The 27,401-nt window shown below is 48.2% G+C and overlaps 1 protein-coding gene across 1 annotated transcript; it reads left to right on the top strand.

Moving 5' to 3' along the window:
• Positions 1–11,013: 11,013 nt before the first annotated feature.
• On the top strand, positions 11,014–21,490 carry LOC142204595 (protein kinase C theta type-like). The gene is made up of 4 exons (XM_075275909.1): positions 11,014–11,028; positions 19,310–19,563; positions 20,638–20,700; positions 20,872–21,490. The coding sequence occupies exons 1-4, from the start codon at positions 11,014–11,016 to the stop codon at positions 21,488–21,490; spliced, it is 951 nt and encodes a 316-aa protein (XP_075132010.1).
• The last annotated feature ends 5,911 nt before the right edge of the window (positions 21,491–27,401 follow it).

Raw genomic sequence — 27,401 nt, 5'->3', positions numbered from 1 at the left:
GCTGCTCCAGCAGCCTCCCGTCACGCTCAGGAAGAGAGCAGGTCCTCTCCGTGTCTGCGAAAGGTACTAAGCTCCGCCCCGTAGCTAAGCCCCACCCCCTCTGATACGCCCCTCCCTTCTTCCCCGGGGGGGGGGGCGGCTTTCTGTCGTTCGCCTCGGGCAGCGAAGGGGGCAGGTGCAACTATCGGTTACAATACTGTGTGCAGGGGCCACTATTGGGGATAATACTGTGTGCAGGGGCCAGTATGGGGGAAAATACTGTGTGCAGTGTCCACTATTGGGGATAATACTGTGTGCAGGGGCCACTATGGGGGATAATACTGTGTGCAGTGTCCACTATTGGGGATAATACTGTGTGCAGGGGCCACTACTGGGGATAATACTGTGTGCAGAAGCCACTATGGGGACATAATACTGTGTGCAGGGGCCAATAAGGGACATAATATTATGTGCAGGGGCCACTATTGTGGATAATACTGTGTGCAGGGGCCACTATTGGGGATAATACTGTGTGCAGGGGCCACTATTGGGGATAATACTGTGTGCAGGGTCCAGTAAGGGACATAATACTGTGTGCAGGGGCCACTATGGGGCATAATACTGTGTGCAGGAGCCACTATGGGGACATAATACTGTGTGCAGGGGCCACTATGGGGGAATAATACTGTGTGCAGGAGCCACTATGGGGGATAATACTGTGTGCAGGGGCCACTATGGGGACAAAATACTGTGTGCAGGGGCCAATAAGGGACATAATATTATGTGCAGGGGCCACTATTGTGGATAATACTGTGTGCAGGGGCCACTATTGGGGATAATACTGTGTGCAGGGTCCAGTAAGGGACATAATACTGTGTGCAGGGGCCACTATTGGGCATAATACTGTGTGCAGGGGCCACTATGGGGGATAATACTGTGTGCAGGGGCCACTATGGGGTACAATACTGTGTGCAGGGGCCACTATTGGGGATAATACTGTGTGCAGGGGCCACTATTGGGCATAATACTGTGTACAGGGGCCACTATGGGGGATAATACTGTGTGCAGGGGCCACGATGCGGCATAACAATGTGTGCAGGGGCCACTATGGGGTATAATACTGTGTGCAGGAGCCACTATGGGGATAATACTGTGTGCAGGAGCAACTATAGGGACATAATACTGTGTGCAGGGGCCACTATAGGGGATAATTCTGTGTGCAGGGGCCACTATTGGGGATAATACTGTGTGGAGGGGCCACTATTGGGGATAATACTGTGTGGAGGGGCCACTATTGGGGATAGTACTGTGTGCAGGGTAGCGCCGCACCTCCCATGAGGCGACCTGAAGCGACCGCTTCAGGCGGCGCTATGTCAGGGCCCCAGGGAGGGTGGCATTTTTTCTTACCTAACCCAGTCCAGGACCAGCTGTCCTGGACTGGCTTAGCACCGAGCGGTGGATTGGGGAGGCCACTGGAGCAGCGCTGCTCCAGCAGCCTCCCCTCACGCTCAGGAAGAGAGCAGGTAATCTCCGTGCCTGCGAACGGTGCTAAGCTCCGCCCCGTAGCTAAGCTCCGCCCCCTCCGATACGCCACTCCCTTCTTCCCCGGGGGGGAGGGGGGACGGCTTTCTGTCGTTCGCCTCGGGCGGCGAAGGGGGCAGGTGCCACTATGGGGTACAATACTGTGTGCAGGGGCCACTATTGGGGATAATACTGTGTGCAGGGGCCAGTATGGGGGAAAATACTGTGTGCAGTGTCCACTATTGGGTATGATACTGTGTGCAGAGGCCACTATTGTGGATAATTCTGTGTGCAGGGGCCACTATTGGGGATAATACTGTGTGCAGGGGGCCACTATTGGGGATAATACTGTGTGCAGGGGCCACTACTGGGGATAATACTGTGTGCAGGGGCCACTATGGGGGAATAATACTGTATACAGGGGCCACTATGGGGGATAATACTGTGTGCAGGGGCCAGTATGGGGGAAAATACTGTGTGCAGTGTCCACTATTGGGGATAATACTGTGTGCAGAGGCCACTATGGGGGATAATACTGTGTGCAGTATTTACTAATGGAGATAATACTGTGTGCAGGGGCCACTACTGGGGATAATACTGTGTGCAGGAGCCACTATGGGGACATAATACTGTGTGCAGGGGCCACTATTGTGGATAATACTGTGTGCAGGGTCCACTATTGGGGATAATACTGTGTGCAGGGGCCACTATTGGGGATAATACTGTGTGCAGGGGCCACTATTGGGGATAATACTGTGTGCAGGGGCCACTATGGGGGAATAATACTGTGTACAGGGGCCACTATGGGGGATAATACTGTGTGCAGGGGCCACGATGGGGCATAATAATGTGTGCAGGGGCCACTATGGGAATAATACTGTGTGCAGGGGCCACTATAGGGGATAATACTGTGTGCAGTGTCCACTATTGGGGATAATACTGTGTGCAGGGGCCACTACTGGGGATAATACTGTGTGCAGGAGCCAATATGGGGACATAATACTGCGTGCAGGGGCCAATAATGGACCTAATATTGTGTGCAGGGGCTGCTATTGTGGATAATACTGTGTGCAGGGGCGACTATTGGGGATAATACTGTGTGCAGGGGCCACTATTAGGGATAATACTGTGTGCAGGGTCCAGTATGGGACATAAAACTGTGTGCAGGGGCCACTATGGGGACATAATACTGTGTGCAGGGGCCACTATGGGGCAATAATACTGTGTGCAGGGGCCACTATAGGGGATAATACTGTGTGCAGGGGCCACTAAGGGGACAAAATACTGTGTGCAGGGGCCACTATTGGGGATAATACTGTGTGCAGGGGCCAGTATGGGGGAAAATACTGTGTGCAGTGTCCACTATTGGGGATAGTACTGTGTGCAGGGCAGCGCCGCACCTCCCATGAGGCGACCTGAAGCGACCGCTTCAGGCGGCGCTATGTCAGGGCCCCAGGGAGGGTGGCATTTTTTCTTACCTAACCCAGTCCAGGACCAGCTGTCCTGGACTGGCTTAGCACCGAGCGGTGGATTGGGGAGGCCACTGGAGCAGCGCTGCTCCAGCAGCCTCCCCTCACGCTCAGGAAGAGAGCAGGTCCTCTCCGTGCCTGCGAAAGGTACTAAGCTCCGCCCCGTAGCTAAGCCCCGCCCCCTCTGATACGCCCCTCCCTTCTTCCCCGGGGGGGGGCGGCTTTCTGTCGTTCACCTCGGGCAGCGAAGGGGGCAGGTGCAACTATCGGGTACAATACTGTGTGCAGGGGCCACTATTGGGGATAATACTGTGTGCAGGGGCCAGTATGGGCGAAAATACTGTGTGCAGTGTTCACTATTGGGGATAATACTGTGTGCAGGGGCCACTATGGGGGACAATACTGTGTGCAGTGTCCACTATTGGGGATAATACTGTGTGCAGGGGCCACTACTGGGGATAATACTGTGTGCAGAAGCCACTATGGGGACATAATACTGTGTGCAGGGGCCAATAAGGGACATAATATTATGTGCAGGGGCCACTATTGTGGATAATACTGTGTGCAGGGGCCACTATTGGGGATAATACTGTGTGCAGGGGCCACTATTGGGGATAATACTGTGTGCAGGGTCCAGTAAGGGACATAATACTGTGTGCAGGGGCCACTATGGGGCATAATACTGTGTGCAGGAGCCACTATGGGGACATAATACTGTGTGCAGGGGCCACTATGGGGGAATAATACTGTGTGCAGGGGCCACTATGGGGGATAATACTGTGTGTAGGGGCCACTAAGGGGACAAAATACTGTGTGCAGGGGCCACTATTGGGCATAATACTGTGTGCAGGGGCCACTATGGGGGATAATACTGTGTGCAGGGGCGACTATGGGGTACAATACTGTGTGCAGGGGCCACTATTGGGGATAATACTGTGTGCAGGGGCCACTATTGGGGATAATACTGTGTACAGGGGCCACTATGGGGGATAATACTGTGTGCAGGGGCCATGATGCGGCATGACAATGTGTGCAGGGGCCACTATGGGGTATAATATTGTGTGCAGGAGCCACTATGGGGATAATACTGTGTGCAGGAGCCACTATGGGGACATAATACTGTGTGCAGGGGCCACTATAGGGGATAATTCTGTGTGCAGGAGACACTATTGGGGATAATACTGTGTGCAGGGGCCACTATTGGGGATAATACTGTGTGGAGGGGCCACTATTGGGGATAGTACTGTGTGCAGGGTAGCGCCGCACCTCCCATGAGGCGACCTGAAGCGACCGCTTCAGGCGGAGCAATGTCAGGGCCCCAGGGAGGGCGGCATTTTTTCTTACCTAACCCAGTCCAGGACCAGCTGTCCTGGACTGGCTTAGCACCGAGCGGTGGATTGGGGAGGCCACTGGAGCAGCGCTGCTCCAGCAGCCTCCCCTCACGCTCAGGAAGAGAGCAGGTCCTCTCCGTGCCTGCGAACGGTGCTAAGCTCCGCCCCGTAGCTAAGCTCCGCCCCCTCCGATACGCCACTCCCTTCTTCCCCGGGGGGGAGGGGGGACGGCTTTCTGTCGTTCGCCTCGGGCAGCGAAGGGGGCAGGTGCCACTATCAGGTACAATACTGTGTGCAGGGGCCACTATTGGGGATAATGCTGTGTGCAGGGGCCAGTATGGGGGAAAATACTGTGTGCAGTGTCCACTATTGGGGATAATACTGTGTGCAGGGGCCACTATGGGGGATAATACTGTGTGCAGTGTCCACTGTTGGGGATAATACTGTGTGCAGGGGCCACTACTGGGGATAATACTGTGTGCAGGGGCCACTATAGGGGATTATACTGTGTGCAGGGGCCACTATTGGGGATAATACTGTGTGCAGGGTCCAGTAAGGGACATAATACGGTGTGCAGGGGCAACTATGAGGCATAATACTGTGTGCAGGAGCCACTATGGGGACATAATACTGTGTGCAGGGGCCACTATGGGGGAATAATACTGTGTGCAGGGGCCACTATGGGGGAATAATACTGTGTGCAGGGGCCACTATAGGGGATAATACTGTGTGCAGGGGCCACTAAGGGGACAAAATACTGTGTGCAGGGGCCACTATTGGGCATAACACTGTGTGCAGGGGCCACTATGGGGGATAATACTGTGTGCTGGGGCCACTATGGGGTACAATACTGTGTGCAGGGGCCACTATTGCGGATAATACTGTGTGCAGGGGCCACTATGGGGGTAAATACTGTGTGCAGGGGCCACTAAGGGACATAGTACTGTATACAGGGGCCACTAAGGGAGATAATACTGTGTGCAGGGGCCACTATGGGGCATAATACTGTGTGCAGGGGCCACTATGGGGGATAATACTGTGTGCAGGGGCCACTATGGGGACATAATACTGTGTGCAGGGTCCACTATGGGAACATAATACTGTGTGCAGGGGCCACTATGGGAGATAATACTGTGTGCAGGGGCCACTATGGGGACATAATACTGTGTGCAGGGTCCACTATGGGAACATAATACTGTGTGCAGGGGCCACTATGGGGGATAATTCTGTGTGCAGGGGCCACTATGGGGCATAATACTGTGTGCAGGGGCCACTATGGGGGATAATAATGTGTGCAGGGGCCACTATGGGGGATAATACTGTGTGCAGGCGCCACTATGGGGGATAATACTGTGTGCAGGAGCCACTATGGGGGATAATTCTGTGTGCAGGGGCCACTATTGGGGATAATACTGTGTGCAGGGGCCACTATGGGGACATAATACTGTGTGCAGGGGCCACTATGGGGACATAATACTGTGTGCAGGAGCCACTATGGGACATAATATTGTGTGCAGGGGCCACTATGCGGAATAATACTGTGTGCAGGGGCCACTATTGGGGATAATACTGTGTGCAGGGGCCACTACTGGGGATAATACTGTGTGCAGGAGCCACTATGGGGACATAATACTGTGTGCAGGGGCCACTATTGTGGATAATACTGTGTGCAGGGGCCACTATTGGGGATAATACTGTGTGCAGGGGCCACTATTGGGGATAATACTGTGTGCAGGGGCCACTATTGGGGATAATACTGTGTGCAGGGGCCACTATGGGGGGATAATACTGTGTGCAGGGGCCACTATGGGGACATAATACTGTGTGCAGGGGCCACTAAGGGATATAGTTCTGTGTGCAGGGGCCACTATGGGGGATAATTCTGTGTGCAGGGGCCACTATGGGGGAAAATTCTGTGTGAAGGGGCCACTATGGAGTATAATAGAGCGCACAGGAATGCGTAGGAGGGGGTCGATCGAGGTTTTCAGCGTCGGTGTCGGTCGGGGGGGCCATGTCAAAAGTTTGCCTCGGGGCCCCGCCATTCCTAGTTACGCCACTGTGGAACAGCATATGTAGGACTGTCCCGCTGTCCCAACAGGGCCTCCGCTGCCATAGGGCCTGGTGCAAGTGCACTGTTGGCCCTTTGGTTATAGCGGCCCTGTTGCATTCTGTTTGTGCACAGTATTTTATTTAGCCACATGCCTTCTTGATCTCTTCCAACATCCTCCTGTTATAAATTCTTTAAATTCTGTTATGGGTTACATACATACCTTAAGGCTGCGGCGCCACATTGCAGAAACGCAGCTTTTTTTGTTGCGTTTTTTTTAGCCAAAGTCAAGGGTTTATTGTGTAGAAGGGAAAAGTACTGTGTGCAGGGGCGACTATTAGGGATAATACTGTGTGCAGGGGCCACTATTAGGGATAATACTGTGTGCAGGGTCCAGTATGGGACATAAAACTGTGTGCAGGGGCCACTATGGGGCATAATACTGTGTGCAGGAGCCACTATGGGGACATAATACTGTGTGCAGGGGCCACTATGGGGCAATAATACTGTGTGCAGGGGCCACTATAGGGGATAATACTGTGTGCAGGGGCCACTAAGGGGACAAAATACTGTGTGCAGGGGCCACTATAGGGGATAATCCTGTGTGCAGGGGCCACTATTGGGCATAATACTGTGTGCAGGGGCCACTATGGGGGATAATACTGTGTGCAGGGGCCACTATGGGGTACAATGCTGTGTGCAGGGACCACTATTGGGGATAATACTGTGTACAGGGGCCACTATGGGGAATAATACTGTGTGCAGGGGCCACGATGGGGCATAATAATGTGTGCAGGGGCCACTATGGGAATAATACTGTGTGCAGGAGCCACTATGGGGACATAATACTGTGTGCAGCTGCCACTATAGGGGATAATTCTGTGTGCAGCTGCCACTATAGGGGATAATTCTGTGTGCAGGAGCCACTATGGGAATAATACTGTGTGCAGGAGCCACTATGGGGACATAATACTGTGTGCAGCTGCCACTATAGGGGATAATTCTGTGTGCAGGGGCCACTATTGGGGATCATACTGTGTAGAGGGGCCACTATTGGGGATAATACTGTGTAGAGGGGCCACTATTGGGGATAATACTGTGTGCTGGGGCCACTATTGGGGATAATACTGTGTGCAGGGGCCGCTATTGGGGATAATACTATGTGCAGGGGCCGCTATTGGGGATAATACTGTGTGCAGGGGCCACTATTGGGGATAATACTGTGTGCAGGACCCTCTATTGGGGATAGTACTGTGTGCAGGGGCCGCTATTGGGGATAATACTGTGTGCAGGGGCCACTATAGGGGATAATTCTGTGTGCAGGGGACACTATTGTGGATAATACTGTGTGCAGGGGCCACTATTGGGGATAATATTGTGTGGAGGGGCCACTATTGGGGATAGTACTGTGTGCAGGGCAGCGCCGCACCTCCCATGAGGCGACCTGAAGCGACCGCTTCAGGCGGCGCTATGTCAGGGCCCCAGGGAGGGCGGCATTTTTTCTTACCTAACCCAGTCCAGGACCAGCTGTCCTGGACTGGCTTAGCACCGAGCGGTGGATTGGGGAGGCCACTGGAGCAGCGCTGCTCCAGCAGCCTCCCCTCACGCTCAGGAAGAGAGCAGGTCCTCTCCGTGCCTGCGAACGGTGCTAAGCTCCACCCCGTAGCTAAGCCCCGCCCCCTCCGATACGCCCCTCCCTTCTTCCCCGGGGGGGAGGGGGGGACGGCTTTCTGTCGTTCGCCTCGGGCGGCGAAGGGGGCAGGTGCCACTATGGGGTAAAATACTGTGTGCAGGGGCCACTATTGGGGATAATACTGTGTGCAGGGGCCAGTATGGGGGAAAATACTGTGTGCAGTGTCCACTATTGGGGATAATACTGTGTGCAGGGGCCACTATGGGGGATAATACTGTGTGCAGTGTCCACTATTGGGGATAATACTGTGTGCAGGGGCCACTACTGGGGATAATACTGTGTGCAGAAGCCACTATGGGGACATAATACTGTGTGCAGGGGCCAATAAGGGACATAATGTTATGTGCAGGGGCCACTATTGTGGATAATACTGTGTGCAGGGGCCACTATTGGGGATAATACTGTGTGCAGGGGCCACTATTGGGGATAATACTGTGTGCAGGGTCCAGTAAGGGACATAATACTGTGTGCTGGGGCCACTATGGGGCATAATACTGTGTGCAGGAGCCACTATGGGGACATAATACTGTGTGCAGGGGCCACTATGGTGGAATAATACTGTGTGCAGGGGCCACTATAGGGGATAATACTGTGTGCAGGGGCCACTAAGAGGACAAAATACTGTGTGCAGGGGCCACTATTGGGCATAATACTGTGTGCAGGGGCCACAATGGGGGATAATACTGTGTGCAGGGGCCACTATGGGGTACAATACTGTGTGCAGGGGCCACTATTGGGGATAATACTGTGTGCAGGGGCCACTATTGGGGATAATACTGTGTACAGGGGCCACTATGGGGGATAATACTGTGTACAGGGGCCACTATGGGGGATAATACTGTGTGCAGGGGCCACGATGCGGCATAATAATGTGTGCAGGGGCCACTATGGGGTATAATACTGTGTGCAGGAGCCACTATGGGGATAATACTGTGTGCAGGAGCCACTATGGGGACATAATACTGTGTGCAGGGGCCACTATTGGGGATAATACTGTGTGAAGGGGCCACTATTGGGGATAATACTGTGTGCAGGGGCCACTAAGGGACATAGTACTGTATACAGGGGCCACTAAGGGAGATAATACTGTGTGCAGGGGCCACTATGGGGCATAATACTGTGTGCAGGGGCCACTATGGGGGATAATACTGTGTGCAGGGGCCAATATGGGGACATAGTACTGTGTGCAGGGTCCACTATGGGAACATAATACTGTGTGCAGGGGCCACTATGGGAGATAATACTGTGTGCAGGGGCCACTATGGGGGATAATAATGTGTGCAGGAACCACTATGGGGGATAATACTGTGTGCAGGGGCCACTATGGGGGATAATACTGTGTGGAGGAGCCACTATGGGACATAATATTGTGTGCAGGGGCCACAATGGGGGATAATACTTTGTGCAGGGGCCACTATGGGGGATAATACTGTGTGCAGGGGCCACTATGGGGACATACTACTGTGTGCAGGGGCCACTATGGGGACATGATACTGTGCGCAGGGGCCACTATTGTCGAAAATACTGTGTGCAGGAGCCACTATGGGGGATAATTCTGTGTGCAGGGGCCACTATTGGTGATAATACTGTGTGCAGGGGCCACTATGGGGACATAATACTGTGTGCAGGGGCCACTATGGGGATATAATACTGTGTGCAGGAGCCACTATGCGGAATAATACTGTGTGCAGGGGCCACTATAGGGGATAATACTGTGTGCAGGGGCCACTATGGGGACATAATACTGTGTGCAGGGGCCACTATGGGGGATAATACTGTGTGCAGGGGCCACTATTGGGGATAATACTGTGCGCAGGGGCCACTATTGGGGATAATACGGTGTGTAGGGGCCACTATTGGCGAAAATACTGTGTGCAGGAGCCACTATGGTGGATAATTCTGTGTGCAGGGGCCACTATGGGGACATAATACTGTGTGCAGGGGCCACTAAGGGACATAGTTCTGTGTGCAGGGGCCACTATGGGGGATAATTCTGTGTGCAGGGGCCACTATGGGGGAAAATTCTGTGTGAAGGGGCCACTATGGAGTATAATAGAGCGCACAGGAATGCGTAGGAGGGGGTCGATCGAGGTTTTCGGCGTCGGTGTCGTTCGGGGGGGGCCATGTCGAAAGTTCGCCTCGGGGCCCCGCCATTCCTAGTTACGCCACTGTGGAACAGCATATGTAGGACTGTCCCAACAGGACCTCCGCTGCCATAGGGCCTGGTGCAAGTGCACTGTTGGCCCTTTGGTTATAGCGGCCCTGTTGCATTCTGTTTGTGCACAGTATTTTATTTAGCCACATGCCTTCTTGATCTCTTCCAACATCCTCCTGTTATAAATTCTTTAAATTCTGTTATGGGTTACATACATACCTTAAGGCTGCGGCGCCACATTGCAGAAACGCAGCTTTTTTTGTTGCGTTTTTTTTAGCCAAAGTCAAGGGTTTATTGTGTAGAAGGGAAGTATAAGAACTTTTTTTTAGAGTACCCATTCCTTCTGTAGCCATTCTTGGCTTTGGCACAAAAAAAACGGCAACAAAATCTGCAACAAAAAAAGCTGCGTTTCCGCAACATGGGGCCTTAGCCTAAGGCCGGGATCCCACGGACTGGAAACGCCACGATTTGCCCATGGCGTTGTACAGTGAAGACAAAGTGAATGGGATTCATGTGAATTCCATCCTCACTTTGCGGAAAAGATTGCAGCGCGGACACGCTGCGATTTGAAAAGCCGTTGCGGCTTTGCAAATCGCAGCATGTCTGTTATATCTACGGAAACGCCGGCGACTTAGCCTAAAGGTGTTGTTTCAAGACCAGATTTAACCACCAGCTCTAGAGCCACAAATTCCCTGCTCCATTATTCAACAGGTATTGGCACTGCTTGTGCATTTGCGCTGGCGCAGTCAGGCGCTCTGTGATGACATCATCATGTGTGCTGCTCCACACCATTGTCAGCGCTGTAGGGATCTGCTCCAATGAAGCCAAGCCAGGTGAGTAAATCCTTTCTATGGCAGAGCTTCTGGGGCACCTAATGGAGAATTAGGCTCCATTCACACGGAGTAACGCCAGGCGTTTTTTGTGTGCTTTTTGAACATAGCGCCGCGTTAACGCCGCATAGCGCCGCGTATACGACGCGTTAACGCCGGGCAACGCCACCGCTAAATAGTGCGGCATTAACGCGGCGTTAACGCGGCGCTATGTGCAAAAAGCACACAAAAAACGCCTGCCGTTACTCCGTGTGAATACAGCCTTATACTGTGTGGGGGACAAAAAGGGACTAGCAGCACTTAAGGGGAAATGGGTGACTTCAGGGGCCTGTCTGAGCAACAACAAATTTGCACATATCCCTGCACCCCTAGGGGGCCTCCTTCTTCACCTAATCATTATCCTGGCCATAAACACTAGACCAGTTATGTCCATACGGAAAACATACTAAAATATATCATTCTACGAAATCACCTATATACCAGGCTACATCTTCTCTGTCATGTTGTAGACTGGATACACACATATATGTATAATATAAAACCATTTCTAGGGCTCTGCCTAAATATAAACTTTTAGCTGTTGTTGTAAAATGCAGGATATACATTACTGTGACCATTTACCATTCCCTCCCCCTACAATGACCCAAACCATGACCACTATGGATGATAAGATCACTCCTATCCTAATACTTTTCTAAATAAAGCCTTTCTAATATTTCACACCTCAGTAGAGGAACCCCGATCTAACTTCCATAGAAGCCTCTCCTCCCCTGTACCCCCAGATCCGCACTGACAAGGACATTGCCCATTAATACCTATGGAGATAAAACATACAGTAATATATCTGGATCATTTGATTTTCTACACAACTGCATTTATTCTAAAATGCCAACAGAGATTCTGGTGGACTATGGGCATCACTGCCAACCCAGTGATAAAGTCACATCCTCTGCCCCATCATCAGATAATATAGCACTAGAAGAACCAGCCATGAAGCTCTCCATTCCTCTGGACACTGGACTATCAGTCATGATGCTCACATCCTATATGGCAGAGCTGGTACATGTAGTACTGGCAGGCAGGTGGCATCATGTGACCTGCACACGACTATCTGACAGTTAGTCTGAACTGGCGACGGCGGAGAGAAGACTTTACTGCAGGATTACCTGAGGATCTATAGAAAATGGCGTCCACTGGACAAGGAGGAGAAGGCGAAAGGAAGAGAGAGGAGAAAAGGAAGAGAGAAGAGGAGCAGAGAGAGGAGAAGAGAGAAGAGGAGCAGAGAGAAGAAGCGGAGAGACAGGAAAAGAGGAAAAGAGAAGAGGAGGAGAGAGAAGAAAAGAAGAGAGAGGAGAAGAGGAAGAGAGAAGACGATGATGAGTGTGGATCAAGAGCTATAAAGAAGAGGAGAGAAGGAGAGGCCAGAATATTGGAGGATGACGGGCCAAGACCAGGGAGCAGCCGGGACCCTGCAACATCCAGCCCCTACCCAGATTTTTATATCCGCCGACTTACCATCCATCAGGAGTTGGGTAGGGGCGGCTTTGGCAAAGTGAGTAAATAAATCTTAATTTTTTTTCATTTTTTTTTTTTTTTTAAAAAGGTAAAGAGAAATATTTTTTTTCCTCTTATCAGCCAATTAACCCCTTAGTGACCAGCCTATTTTGGACCTTAATGACCAAGCCAAATTTTGGAAATTTCCCCTGTGTGACTTTATCAGTGAATAATTCTGTAACAGTATTAGGCATCCAAGCGATTCTGATATTGTTTTTTCGTGACATGTTGTACTTTACTGAGAAGGTAAAATTAGACTGATATAACTTGTGTAAATTTATTAAATAACTCGCAAATGCTGAAAATTTTGAAATTTTTTCAATGTTTTCCATTTTCAGCTGCGATATCTCACATATGCACAATAATACAGGGCAAAAAAATTAGTAGTTATATATTTCCAAATGTTCCTTTTGTGTTTCAAGCATATTTGAAATAATTTTAACATATTTGAGTAACTTAGACAATTTACAAGTTTATCAAGTTTATAAGCAAATTTTGGAAATTTGGAGTATGTGATTTTTTCCTGTACCAAGCTACGTTTGCAGACAGGAATAGGTGACATAATGACAGAACCTCCCATTAATTGACCTAATTTGTAAAACTAGACCCCTTCAGGTATTCTTTGAGGGGTTTAGTGAGCATTTTGAATGAAACAAATATTATTTTGCAAGAATTATTACAAATGATGGAAAAAATTACATTTTCATTTTCTTCAAATATGTGTCATTTTAAAACCAGTTGTTTTGCACACAACACATCAAAAAGAAGAAACACACCCCAAAATATATCACCCCACTTCTCCTGTGTTAAAAAATGTCCATTTTGTGGCCTTAGTCCTATGTACGGACGCACAGTAGGGCCTAAGAGATAGGGAGTAGAGATGAGCGATCAGCCGATCCGAACAGCACGCTCGCATAGAAATGAATGGACATAGCCGGCCAGCGGGGGGTTAAGTGGCCGGCCGCCGTCAAAGCGGAAGTACCAGGTGCATCCATTCATTTCTATGGAGCGTGCTGTTCAGATCGGCTGATCCGAACAGTACCGTATTTTCCGGACTATAAGGCGCACATAAAAACCTACGATTTCCTCAGAAATCGTAAGTGCGCCTTATAGTCCGGTGCGCCTTATATATGGATGGAAGCGGCGGCAAAGTCTGCGTGCCACTTCCATACATACATAAAAGGCACCGTAAGAGTACATTCACACTACGGAACGCCGGCGTGTATCACAGCCGTACACGCCGGCGTGACAGCAGGGCTGCCGGACACTTCCCATTCATTTCTATGGGAGCCGGCATGCGAGCGCTCCCCATAGAAATGAATGGAAAAAAGCAGTCCATTCATTTCTATGGGGAGCGCTCGCATGCCGGCTCCCATAGAAATGAATGGGAAGTGTCCAGCAGCCCTGCTGTCACGCCGGCGTGAAACAGAACGTGAAACTTACCGAGCGGTGCAGGGTGGGCGGGCCTCCTCTTCCTCCGATGTCCTGACCACTTCCTCCGGCGCTCGCTAACTGATAATGGCCTGGGCGCATGCGCAATATCATAATGCTTCTACTACGGCTACTGCGCATGCGCCCAGGCCATTATCAGTTCGCGAGCGCCGGAGGAGGAGGACGGAACATCGGAGGAAGAGGAGGCCTGAATGCCCACCCACCCTGCACCGCTCGGTAAGTTTCACATTCTGTTTCAGTGTTTTATGGGGGGGTAGTTTAATATAACTTTTACGGTTGGGCTCTATCAGCATGATTTTGCTGATAGAGCCCCTTTAACTCCTCGCCTGCCGAGCACTTCCAATAGAAGCGGCTGGCACGCGGGGGGTTAAGCGGCCGCTGGCAAAGTCTGCGTGCCGCCGCTTTCAATAACATATAATGCGCACCGGACTGCGCCTTATAGTCCGGTGCGCCTTATATATGAACCGAGACGGACTATAAGGCGCTCATGGGCAATGCGCCTTATAGTCCAGTGCGCCTTATAGTCCGTAAAATACGGTACTCGCTCATCTCTAATAGGGAGGGCCAAATGGATTTCAAAACACAAATTTTGCTTGCAGATATTTTAGGCCCATTGCACATTTGAACAAGATTTCAGTTACCAAAGCAATTGAAACCCCCATAAATGACCCCATTTAATGACAGAAACTCCCATTAAATGACCTAATTTGTAAAACTAGACCCCTTCAGGTATTCTTTGAGGGGTTTAGTGAGCATTTTGATCAAACAAATATTATTTTGCAAGAATTATTACAAATGATGGAAAAAATTACATTTTCATTTTCTTCAAATATGTGTCATTTTAAAACCAGTTGTTTTGCACACAACACATCAAAAAGAAGAAACACACCCCAAAATATATCACCCCACTTCTCCTGTGTTATAACATGTACACTTTGTGGCCTTAGTCCTATGTACGGACGCACAGTAGGGCCTAAGAGATAGGGAGTAGAGATGAGCGAACTAGATCCCTTAAGGTATTCATTGAGGGGTATAGTGAGTACTTTTACCCCATAACTTTTTAGAAATGTTGCGTCAAACAAAAAAATTTCATATTTTTTTACACAAAAGTGTCATTTTATAGGCAGGTTTTTTTGCAAATAACATATGAAAATGAAGAAAAACACTCCAAAGTAGATGACTCCATTTCTCATGTGTTCAAAAACGTACACTTTGTGGCCTTAATTCTATGTACAGACGCACGGTAGGGCCCAAAAAGAAGGGAGCACCAACTGGATTTCAAGACACAATTTTTGCTTCTAAATGTTTCAGGCCCATTGCGCATTCAAACAAGATTTGCGTTACCAAAATAAATGACACCATTTTATAAACTAGACCCCTTGAGGTATTCATTGAGGGGTATAGTCAGTATTTTGACCCCATAGGTTTTAAAAGAATTTGTGTCAAACAAAAAAATCTTATATTTTTTACACAAAAGAGTCATTTTAAAGGCAGTTTTTTTGCACACAAGGCATGAAAATAAAGAAAAACACCCCAAAATAGATGGCCCCATTTCTCCCGTGTTCAAAAATGTACACTTTGTGGCCTTAATCCTATGTACGGACGCACAGTAGGGCCCAAAGAGATGGGAGCACCAACTGAATTTCAAGACACAAATTTTGCTTGCAGATATTTCAGGCCCATTGCACATTCAAACAAGATTTGAGTTACCAAAAAAATTGAAAACCCCCATAAATGACCCCATTTTATAAACTAGACCCCTTAAGGTATTCATTGAGGAGTATAGTGAGTAGTTTGTCCCTTTATCCCCAAAGTTTTCATTTTCACAAGGGGTTAAAAGAGAAAAAGCCACCCACAGTTTGTTACACAATTTCACCTGAACACGGCAATACCCCATATGTGGCCATAATCTGCTGTATGGGGACATGGTGGGGCTCAGAATGGAAAGAATGGAAAAAAGCAGTCCATTCATTTCTATGGGGAGCACTCGCATGCCGGCTCCCATAGAAATGAATGGGAAGTGTCCGGCAGCTATTTGGGTTTTGGAGAGCAGATTTTGCTGGAATAGTTTTCAGGTACCATGTCGCATTTGCAGAGCCCCTAAGGTATCAATACAATGCAAACCCCTCAAAAGTGACCCCATTTTAAAAATTACACCCATCAAAGAATGTATCAAGGGGTTTTATCATTTTGAGCCTAAAATTGCTTTCCAAAAATTAATGTACCAAATGAAAATTGAAATTTTGAAAGAAATCTGCCATTTCGGTGCCCAATACGTTGCACCCACTTTGTGTTGTCAGAGACTGCACTCCTGAAACTATTAAGTGGGCCATTCCGAGGGGCCAAAAATTATATATGTGGGTGTAAACTGCTGCTTGGGCACACAGCAGGGCTCAGAAGGGAAGGAGCACTGTGCTTTTTAGCTTTTGGGGTACAGATTTAGAGGGACCCTCTGGGCACCATGATGTTTTTGCAGAGCCCTGGAGGTTCCAGTAAACTGGAATTCCCCAAGAAATGACCCCATTTTGTAGCTGCAATTATAGGGTCTCTGCAAATGTGACACGGTGTCCAAACACCAACAATCTAAATCTGCACTCCAAAAGCACATATCGTACCCAAATGGCAGTGTATGCCCACATGTATGACACTGGTGTACCCCGGATAACGGACTTAATGCCATATGTGGGTAGAATCGGCTGTTTGGGCACAGCCGGGGACAGAAGGGAAGGAGCGCTATTTTGGTTTTTGGCGCACAGTTTGGTTTTTGGACGTCACTGTTGCAAAGACCCTGAATTACCAATAAAGTGGAATCTGCAGACATGTCACCCCATTTTGGACACTAGCCCACTGATGGGATTTATCAAGTGGCGTAGCGAGCGTTTTTAACCCTTGAGTGTTGCATTTATTTAGTTTCCAGAAATGAAATCACAGCTGATAATGAGAAGTTAAAAATGAAATTTTTCCAGAGATTCGCCATTTTAGTGCCCGATATGTTGCGCCCAACTTATGTCAGCAGAGATACACACTCCAAAAACTGGTAAGCAGGTATCCCGGGCACAACAGCTTTCAGAGCGTTCATCTCTGATACAAGGTGGGCACTACATATTACACACTGGAATGACGGATTCCTGGAAAAATGGTCATTTTCACTTCTCACAATCAGCTTCGTATTCATTTATGGATAATAAATTATAGCAACACTTGGGGGTTAAAAATGCTCTCTGTACCCCTGGAGAAATCCTTCAGGGGTGTAGTTTCCAAAATAAGCTCTCATATCAGGGGATTCCACTTTACTGGCGTTTCAGCTCTGCAAAAGTGTCATGGCATCCAAAAACCAAACCGTCTGCGCTCCAAAAACCCAATAACCCTTCTTCCCTTCTGTGTCCAGCTGTGCCCTAATATCAGTTTATACCCACATATGACATTACATCCGATATAACGGGTACACCAGTGTCATACATGTGTCATACATGTGGCATAAACTGCAGTTTGGGCACACAGCAGGGCGCAGAAGGGAAGGAGCGCTATGCGGCTTTTGGAGTACAGATTCAGATGTTTGGTATCTGGACGCCATGTCATGTTTGTAGAGCCTGTAAGGTACCAGAAGAGTGGATTCCCCAAAGGAGTGACCCCATTTTGAAAACTGCACCCCTCAAATAATTTATCAGGGGGTGTAGTGAGTATTAGTATCCCGGACGTGACTGCACAGCGGATGGCGAAGAGGGAATATGTAAGCGGTGCGGAGGACATTGCAAACACCAAATTCCCTACTATGTCCCAGTAGCTCCTATGATTGGGGGAGTCACTCTGGGGGTCATTTCTGGTGTCTGTTCCCTCATAAGCTGTAAATTTGGGGTGTCCCCTGATATCCGCTCGCACAGCTTATATATTCCCTACCTGCAGCCAGTTGTATTCTAATGATTTGGCGATTTTTGCGGTTTTTTGTCTTCACATTGTTAGATGTTATATTTTCTTTATTTTTCTGGTGACGTGGCCATATAAGGGCTTGTTGTTTGCGGTATGAGGTGTATTTTGTAATGACACCATTTTTGGGTGCCTACAATCGATTTTTGCATCGCCATCTTCTGAGAGGCGTAACATTTTTATTTTTCGGTTGACAGTGTTGGTTGAGGGCTTATTTTTTGCGGGACAACCTGCGCTTTTTACTGGTACTATTGTGGGGTGCATTTGACTTTTGATCACTTTTTATAGCATATTTTCTAAGGTGAGATGGCAAAAAATCACTACTTCCGGCGGGTTTTTTCAGTTTTTTTTCCCGACGTTTACCGTATACAGTTTTATTGTACAGATAGTTACGGACGCGATGATACCAAATATTTATTGTTTTTATCAATTTTTTTTTTTTTTTTACATAACTCATTTTCTATAGAAAAAAGGGGATTTTGGGTCTTTATAACTTTATTCATTTTTTTTCAAAAGCTTTATTTATTATTTTTCACTTTTTTTCAGTTTTTATTTCACTTTTTTATGTGTCCCTTTTAGGACACTTGATTCAGCAATGATTTCATTGCTGAATCAATGTTACAGGCTGGAGACACAGGAGACACAGGCTGCACGTGTCTCCAGTCTGTAACAGGAAGCCAAGCGATGTAGACGCATCGCTTGGCTTCCTGAGAACCAGGGCAGGATCAACCAGGTAACGGGGGCTCAGGCAGTCTGGGGTCACTGGCCAGACCCCAGACTGCATGTTTTTCATATCGGCACCCCCCGATCTCGCCGCGGGGGGTGCCGATACCGCCGGCATCATCAGGGAACCGCTTCAGTTCCGTGATCATGTTTGATCACGGAACTGAAGGAGTTAAACCCCACCCATCAGAGCCCCCTTCGTTGGGGGGTTATGGAGCAGGGTCTTAGCTGTAAGATACAGCTAAGACTTGTTCCAATTACGTCGGCACTGACAGGGAATCCTCCCCTGACTGTCCGACGTAGTTTTCCTATAGGGCAGTCAGGAAGGACCTGTCAGTGCCGACGTAGATTCCCTATGGGCCGGTCGTTAAAGGGTTAATCAATATCAGAGGCTAACTGTAGTTTCCAATGGCTTGAATGTTAGCATGTCCAGAAATGTTGTAGCTCCCTGCTCACCCCCTTATATCTGATATCTCCAGTAACTGTATATCCATATGTGTGAGCGGTATCCGCAGCTCTTTCTATAGGTCTAGTCTGCTAGAAAGGAGTATCCAGTGTGATGGAAAGCTGCTCTCAGGGAAGGAAGGGATTGTGGGACCTGATTTAACAATTTTTCCTTCCTTTTCTTCAGGTGTTCCTGGCATCATTACCTGGCAGAAACACCTTCATGGCCGTCAAGGTTGTCACCAGAACAGAATACAACGCAGCAGTGATAATGAGAGAACGGCAGATGCTCCTGAAGGTCCGAGACTGCCCATTTGTTTGCCAACTGAATGCCGCACACCAGTCTCAGGACAACGCGTATTTCATCATGGAGTATCTGTCCGGCGGCAGCTTGGAGGAATTAATTACAATGTGCGGCAGACTGAACACCGACACCGTAAGGCGAGTACATGACGTATCAGGGAAACGAGACTGAAAGGGAACTAAAGGGCGACATGACAGGTCAGCTATATAAGATTGCAGTGACTATAGGGCGACCATACACAGCACCTCCTCTCTATTACTGGTGACTAGGGTTGAGCCGATCTTGACTTTTCAGGATCGATTTTGAAATCCGATTTCCGATCATTTTTCATTTGACCCCGATCTCGATCCCAATTCCGATCCCAATGCAAGTCAATGGGATTTTTTTACTAATCGGAGATCGGATTTTAAAAACAATCCTATTCTCTATACAGCATGGAATCTAACAATTGAACGCTTTAATTGTTAGAATCCACGCTGTGTAGTGATTTTTCTTAATCACTAAGTATCCAGAGGATTTTTTTTTAATCCTCTGGCTACTTAGTCCCCCTGGTGTCCACTTACCTGCAGAGATGGCTGCTCCGGTGCCCGGTGTTCGCATTCTTCTTTGCCTCGCTGCCTCCCAGGTTAGGAGAGTGTGGGCGGGTACTGGGAAGGTAGACGTCACATCTCCCCCCCTGTACCCGCCCACACTCTCCTAACCTGGGAGGCGGGGAAAGCGAGCGAAGACGAACAAGAACACCGGGCACCAGACCAGCCATCTGTGCAGGTAAGTAGCTACTAGAGATATTAGTTAGTCTCCCATTAGAATGAATTAACGCAGCCGGCGCGCAGGGGGTTAAGGCTGTGTGCTGGCTGCTTCCATTCATTCCTATGGAACCACGGCAGAGCCTTCACATTGAATATACACTCCGCTCAGAATGAGCAGAACATATACTCAGTGTGAAGGCTAACATTCTTACCATTTTCCCACAATGCTTGGCCAGTAGCAAAGCATTGTGGGAAATAATCACCGATCTCGATCCCACCTAAAAAGATCATGTTCGGAATTCTGATCACGATCGTGAAATTTTCTCGATCGCCGATCGGAATCCGATCTTTTCCGAACACGATCGCTCAACCCTACTGGTGACTGACACTGTAATAGTAACATGATATTAGGGAATTGTTAGAGAAGGATTTCATGTCACTGACTCTATACTCTGTCCTCAGATTCTACACAGCAGAGATCGCATGTGGACTCCACTTCCTCCATACACGCAACATCGTCCACAGGTAAGCAGAAACTTCCCTTGTAATGGGGAAAATAATGTACTCAGCTTTCCCAGAGTCCTGATTGATATCTAGTTTTGCTATAGTACATGTCATGTTTTCTATGTCACTGTCTACATGAATAGATTTATCCTTCTCTTTTTCTAAAGTGTCATCTGTCTTCTTTCATTGCAGAGATATAAAACCATCAAATATTATGCTGGATGGAAATGGACACATCTGCATCATCGACCTGGGGATTGCCCGCGAACGTGCCACCTCCTCTACTAAGATCCATGGAACAGCGGGCACACCAAGTCATCAGGACCCCGAGGTGCAGGAATTTCATGCAGCGATCGACTGGTGGAGACTGGGCATTGTCATGTCCAGAATGTCAACAGGATTCCATCCATTTCACTATGGCGGCAACTTCACCAGAAACGAGCCAAAGCTTCCATCTCGGCTGGATGCCGACCTAGAAGATCTGCTGCTGAACCTGCTGCAGGTAAACTCGAAGATGCTAGATGTGTACAGCAACATCAGAAACCATCCATTTTTCAACATCATCTGCTGGGAGGATTTGGAGAAGAAAAGAGCACGGCCGCCTTTTATTCCATTCAAGGCTATTCCGAAGAATGAAAACCTACCATGGCCGGAGAACCAAACTCTTCACCCGGAGGACGAATTCAATTACATGTCCCCAAGTTGGACCCGGACCATGCCTCTGCTGCTGCGAGACCTCGGCTGCCGAAAACATCCTCTCCAACCATCTGAAGACTGCGAAGTTACAACCAAGTCGTTGCCCACACCTTGACATGGCATCCTTCAATATCTGGCTGGCAACCAACATCATCACCTCCTGAAGAGTCTCCAGACAACCAGCAGCGGCCTGTGCATGTATTCTATCATTGCACAGGCCAGGTAAGTTATACACGACATACAGTATATTAGCTTTACATACACATAGATATATAGATAGACACATAGATACAAATATACACACAGATAGATTAGTGATAGACACATAGAACACATGTAGATATTGGCTTTGATCCTGGGACTTGTTCTGATCGCCATATTTGGGGTCAGGAAGGAATTTTTCCCCTTGAGGACAATTGGCTCATTCCTCAAGGAGGTTTTTGCCTTCCTCTGGATCAACTCAGCCTTAAATAGGTTTAGTATGATAGATCTTTAAAATGTATACGCAATTATTTACATAAAATATATATATATATATATATATATATATATATATATATATATATACACACAGACATAGGTTAGTTTTATAAAATTTAGATGACTAAAAATATATGCAAAAAAACCCCATACATACAGGATAGGTTAGGTTACTGGCGTTTGATCCTGGGATTTACTCTGATCGCCATATTTGGGGTCAGGAAGGAATTTTCCCCCCTTATATAAGGAAAATTGGCTCATTCCTCAAGGGGGTTTTGCCTTCCTCTGGATCAACTCAGCCTTAAATAGGTTTAGTATGAAAGATCTTTAAAATTTATAAGCAATTATTTACATAAAAAAAATATATATATACACAGACATAGGTTAGTTTTATAAAATATAGATGACTAAAAATATATGCAAAAACCCCCCATACATACAGGATAGGTTAGGTTACTGGCGTTTGATCCTGGGATTTACTCTGATCGCCATATTTGGGGTCAGGAAGGAATTTTCCCACCTTATATAAGGAAAATTGGCTCATTCCTCAAGGGGGTTTTGCCTTCCTCTGGATCAACACAGTCTAGAAATAGTTTTAGTCTGATAATTTGCTTTATTATTTACAGATACTAGAAATAATAACATAACATAGATATTTAAAATAACTATAACCCCCCCAAAAAAAAACAAAAAAAAAAAAAAAAAAAAAAACAAACCATAGGTTAAGTAATGGCTTTTGATCCATGAACTTGTTTTGCCATTTCTGAGAGCAGGAAGGATTTTTTCCTTCCTTGTTTTTTTTCTTTTTTCTGGATCAACTGCCTTAAATAAGTGTAATTCATAGATCTGTAATGTATCTTGTATGTAGTTTATTTATTATCTATTCATATAAATAGAATTTAATATATATTTAACATAATATGCAATAATCTAAAAAAAAAAAAAAAAATATAGGCTTAATATAATAAATCTTTAATTTCTCCTGTCACATAGGTAACATAATATAAATATTTTAAAAAAGAAAATAAAATAGGTTTAATATAATAGATGTTTAATTTGTATTTTAAATTATATATTGTTAAAATTAATCATCTAATAAGTAACAAATATAAATAAATATATAAAATAACTTTAGCCTAATGCCAGATTAACAAAAAAAAATCCCTTTTAGTTCTTATTATACTTTTATCTTTTCTTAGGTTTAGCTTTCTAAAATATTAGATCTTAGATAATATTAGTAAATATATCCATAAAATACACTTTTTTCCCTATTAAGTTACTACTTGCTTTTGATCCTGGGACTTGTTCTGGCTGCCATATTTGGGGTCAGGAAGGAATTTTTCCCCTGCCATGAGGGTTTTCTCCTTCCTCTGGATCAACTCAGCCCCAACCCCCCTCCCCTACTAAGTAGAAATAAAACATTTGTTCCTTTCTCCCCTTACATGATGTGTCTGTGTTTTATTTTCATTGGGTGTCCATGTAGTCTTGTAAGACAAAGATAGATGTACAGGCAGGGTTAGCTAGGGATTACATTTTTATTTAGGGGGAATGTCACTCACCCAGCTCTTTGGGGCTCTATCTGGTCGGGATCCCTGTCAGCTTGCGATATGCGGGAGCTGACTTTTTCCTATAGGAATGCATTGACCAGCGTTGATTGGCCGAATGACATACAGAGTACAGCATTCAGCCAATCAACGCTGGTTCTGCCGGAGGCTCGTCTGTGAGGAGGTGGAGTCTAAGATCGATCCACAGCAATCTCCATTGTGGTCCGATATTAGATAATATTGTATTGTATATGGGTGTCCACAGTGGGACATAATACTGTGTGCAGGAGCCACTATGGGGGATAATACTGTGTGCAGGAGCCATTATGGGGGATAATACTGTGTGCAGGGGCCACTATGGGGACATAATACTGTGTGCAGGGGACACTATGGGGTACAATACTATGTGCAGGGGCACTATTGGGGATAATACTGTGTGCAGGGGCCACTAAGGGGGATAATACTGTTTGCAGGAGACACTATGGGGCATAATACTGTGTGCAGGGGCCACTATTGGGGATAATACTGTGTGCAGGGGCCACTATGGGAACATAATACTATGTGCAGGGGCCACTATGGGGGATAATACTGTGTGCAGGGGCCACTATAGAGCATAATAATGTGTGCAGGGGCCACTATGGGGCATAATACTGTGTGCAGGGGCCACTATTGGAGATAATACTGTGTGCAGGGGCCACTATTGGGGATCATACTGTGTACAGGGGCCACTATGGGGGATAATACTGTGTGCAGGGGCCACGATGGGGCATAATAATGTGTGCAGGGGCCACTATGGGGTATAATACTGTGTGCAGGAGCCACTATGGGGACATAATACTGTGTTCAGGGGCCACTATAGGGGATAATTCTGTGTGCAGGGGACACTATTGGGGATAATACTGTGTGCAGGGGCCACTATTGGGGATAATACTGTGTGGAGGGGCCACTATTGGGGATAGTACTGTGTGCAGGGCAGCGCCGCACCTCCCATGAGGCGACCTGAAGCGACCGCTTCAGGCGGCGCTATGTCAGGGCCCCAGGGAGGGTGGCATTTTTTATTACCTAACCCAGTCCAGGACAGCTGACTGGCTTAGCACCGAGCGGTGGATTGGGGAGGCCACTGGAGCAGCGCTGCTCCAGCAGCCTCCCGTCACGCTCAGGAAGAGAGCAGGTCCTCTCCGTGCCTGCGAAAGGTACTAAGCTCCGCCCCGTAGCTAAGCCCCACCCCCTCTGATACGCCCCTCCCTTCTTCCCCGGGGGGGGGGGGCGGCTTTCTGTCGTTCGCCTCGGGCAGCGAAGGGGGCAGGTGCAACTATCGGGTACAATACTGTGTGCAGGGGCCACTATTGGGGATAATACTGTGTGCAGGGGCCAGTATGGGGGAAAATACTGTGTGCAGTGTCCACTATTGGGGATAATACTGTGTGCAGGGGCCACTATGGGGGATAATACTGTGTGCAGTGTCCACTATTGGGGATAATACTGTGTGCAGGGGCCACTACTGGGGATAATACTGTGTGCAGAAGCCACTATGGGGACATAATACTGTGTGCAGGGGCCAATAAGGGACATAATATTATGTGCAGGGGCCACTATTGTGGATAATACTGTGTGCAGGGGCCACTATTGGGGATAATACTGTGTGCAGGGGCCACTATTGGGGATAATACTGTGTGCAGAGTCCAGTAAGGGACATAATAATGTGTGCAGGGGCCACTATGGGGCATAATACTGTGTGCAGGAGCCACTATGGGGACATAATACTGTGTGCAGGGGCCACTATGGGGGAATAATACTGTGTGCAGGGGCCACTATGGGGGATAATACTGTGTGCAGGGGCCACTAAGGGGACAAAATACTGTGTGCAGGGGCCACTAAGGGGACTAAATATTGTGTGCAGGGGCCACTATTGGGCATAATACTGTGTGCAGGGGCCACTATGGGGGATAATACTGTGTGCAGGGGCGACTATGGGGTACAATACTGTGTGCAGGGGCCACTATTGGGGATAATACTGTGTGCAGGGGCCACTATTGGGGATAATACTGTGTACAGGGGCCACTATGGGGGATAATACTGTGTGCAGGAGCCACTATGGGGATAAAACTGTGTGCAGGAGCCACTATGGGGACATAATACTGTGTGCAGGGGCCACTATTGGGGATAATACTGTGTGGAGGGGCCACTATTGGGGATAGTACTGTGTGCAGGGCAGCGCCGCACCTCCCATGAGGCGACCTGAAGCAACCGCTTTAGGCGGAGCTATGTCAGGGCCCCAGGGAGGGCGGCATTTTTTTTTACCTAACCCAGTCCAGGACCAGCTGTCCTGGACAGGCTTAGCACCGAGCGGTGGATTGGGGAGGCCACTGGAGCAGCGCTGCTCCAGCAGCCTCCCCTCACGCTCAGGAAGAGAGCAGGTCCTCTCCGTGCCTGCGAACGGTGCTAAGCTCCGCCCCGTAGCTAAGCTCCGCCCCCTCCGATACGCCACTCCCTTCTTCCCCGGGGGGGAGGGGGGACGGCTTTCTGTCGTTCGCCTCAGGCGGCGAAGGGGGCAGGTGCCACTATGGGGTACAATACTGTGTGCAGGGGCCACTGTTGGGGATAATACTGTGTGCAGGGGCCAGTATGGGGGAAAATACTGTGTGCAGTGTCCACTATTGGGGATGATACTGTGTGCAGAGGCCACTATTGTGGATAATACTGTGTGCAGGGGCCACTATTGGGGATAATACTGTGTGCAGGGGCCACTATTGGGGATAATACTGTGTGCAGGGGCCACTATTGGGGATAATACTGTGTGCAGGGGCCACTATGGGGGAATAATACTGTATACAGGGGCCACTATGGGGGATAATACTGTGTGCAGGGGCCACGATGGGGCATAATAATGTGTGCAGGGGCCACTATTGGGGATAATACTGTGTGCAGAGGCCACTATAGGGGATAATACTGTGTGCAGTGTCCACTATTGGGGATAATACTGTGTGCAGGGGCCACTACTGGGGATAATACTGTGTGCAGGAGCCACTATGGGGACATAATACTGTGTGCAGGGGCCAATAAGGGACATAATATTGTGTGCAGGGGCCGCTATTGTGGATAATACTGTGTGCAGGGGCCAGTATAGGGGAAAATACTGTGTGCAGTGTCCACTATTGGGGATAATACTGTGTGCAGAGGCCACTATGGGGGATAATACTGTGTGCAGTGTCCACTAATGGGGATAATACTGTGTGCAGGGGCCACTACTGGGGATAATACTGTGTGCAGGAGCCACTATGGGGACATAATACTGTGTGCAGGGGCCACTATTGGGGATAATACTGTGTGCAGGGGCCACTATTGGGGATAATACAGTGTGCAGGGGCCACTATTGGGGATAATACTGTGTGCAGGGGCCACTATTGGGGATAATACTGTGTGAAGGGGCCACTATGGGGGAATAATACTGTGTACAGGGGCCACTATGGGGGATAATACTGTGTGCAGGGGCCACGATGGGGCATAATAATGTGTGCAGGGGCCACTATGGGAATAATACTGTGTGCAGGGGCCACTATAGGGGATAATACTGTGTGCAGTGTCCACTATTGGGGATAATACTGTGTGCAGGGGCCACTACTGGGGATAATACTGTGTGCAGGAGCCACTACGGGGACATAATACTGTGTGCAGGGGCCAATAAGGGACATAATATTGTGTGCAGGGGCTGCTATTGTGGATAAATACTGTGTGCAGGGGCGACTATTGGGGATAATACTGTGTGCAGGGGCCACTACTGGGGATAATACTGTGTGCAGGAGCCACTATGCGGACATAATACTGTGTGCAGGGGCCAATAAGGGACATAATATTGTGTGCAGGGGCCGCTATTGTGGATAATACTGTGTGCAGGGGCGACTATTGGGGATAATACTGTGTGCAGGGGCCACTATAGGGGATAATACTGTGTGCAGGGGCCACTAAGGGGACAAAATACTGTGTGCAGGGGCCACTATAGGG

This window comes from Leptodactylus fuscus, chromosome 5 (assembly GCF_031893055.1).
Source record: "Leptodactylus fuscus isolate aLepFus1 chromosome 5, aLepFus1.hap2, whole genome shotgun sequence".
NCBI classification, from domain to species: domain Eukaryota; kingdom Metazoa; phylum Chordata; class Amphibia; order Anura; family Leptodactylidae; genus Leptodactylus; species Leptodactylus fuscus.
The sequence above is the reverse complement of the archived record's forward strand: the minus strand, read 5'-3'. Positions and strand labels throughout refer to the sequence as shown.

Coding starts and splice junctions, on each gene's coding strand:
- LOC142204595 (XM_075275909.1), top strand. Junction 19,564..20,637: donor CTGAACACCGACACCGTAAG/GCGAGTACATGA, acceptor CTCTGTCCTCAG/ATTCTACACAGCAGAGATCG. Junction 20,701..20,871: donor ACACGCAACATCGTCCACAG/GTAAGCAGAAAC, acceptor CTTTCATTGCAG/AGATATAAAACCATCAAATA.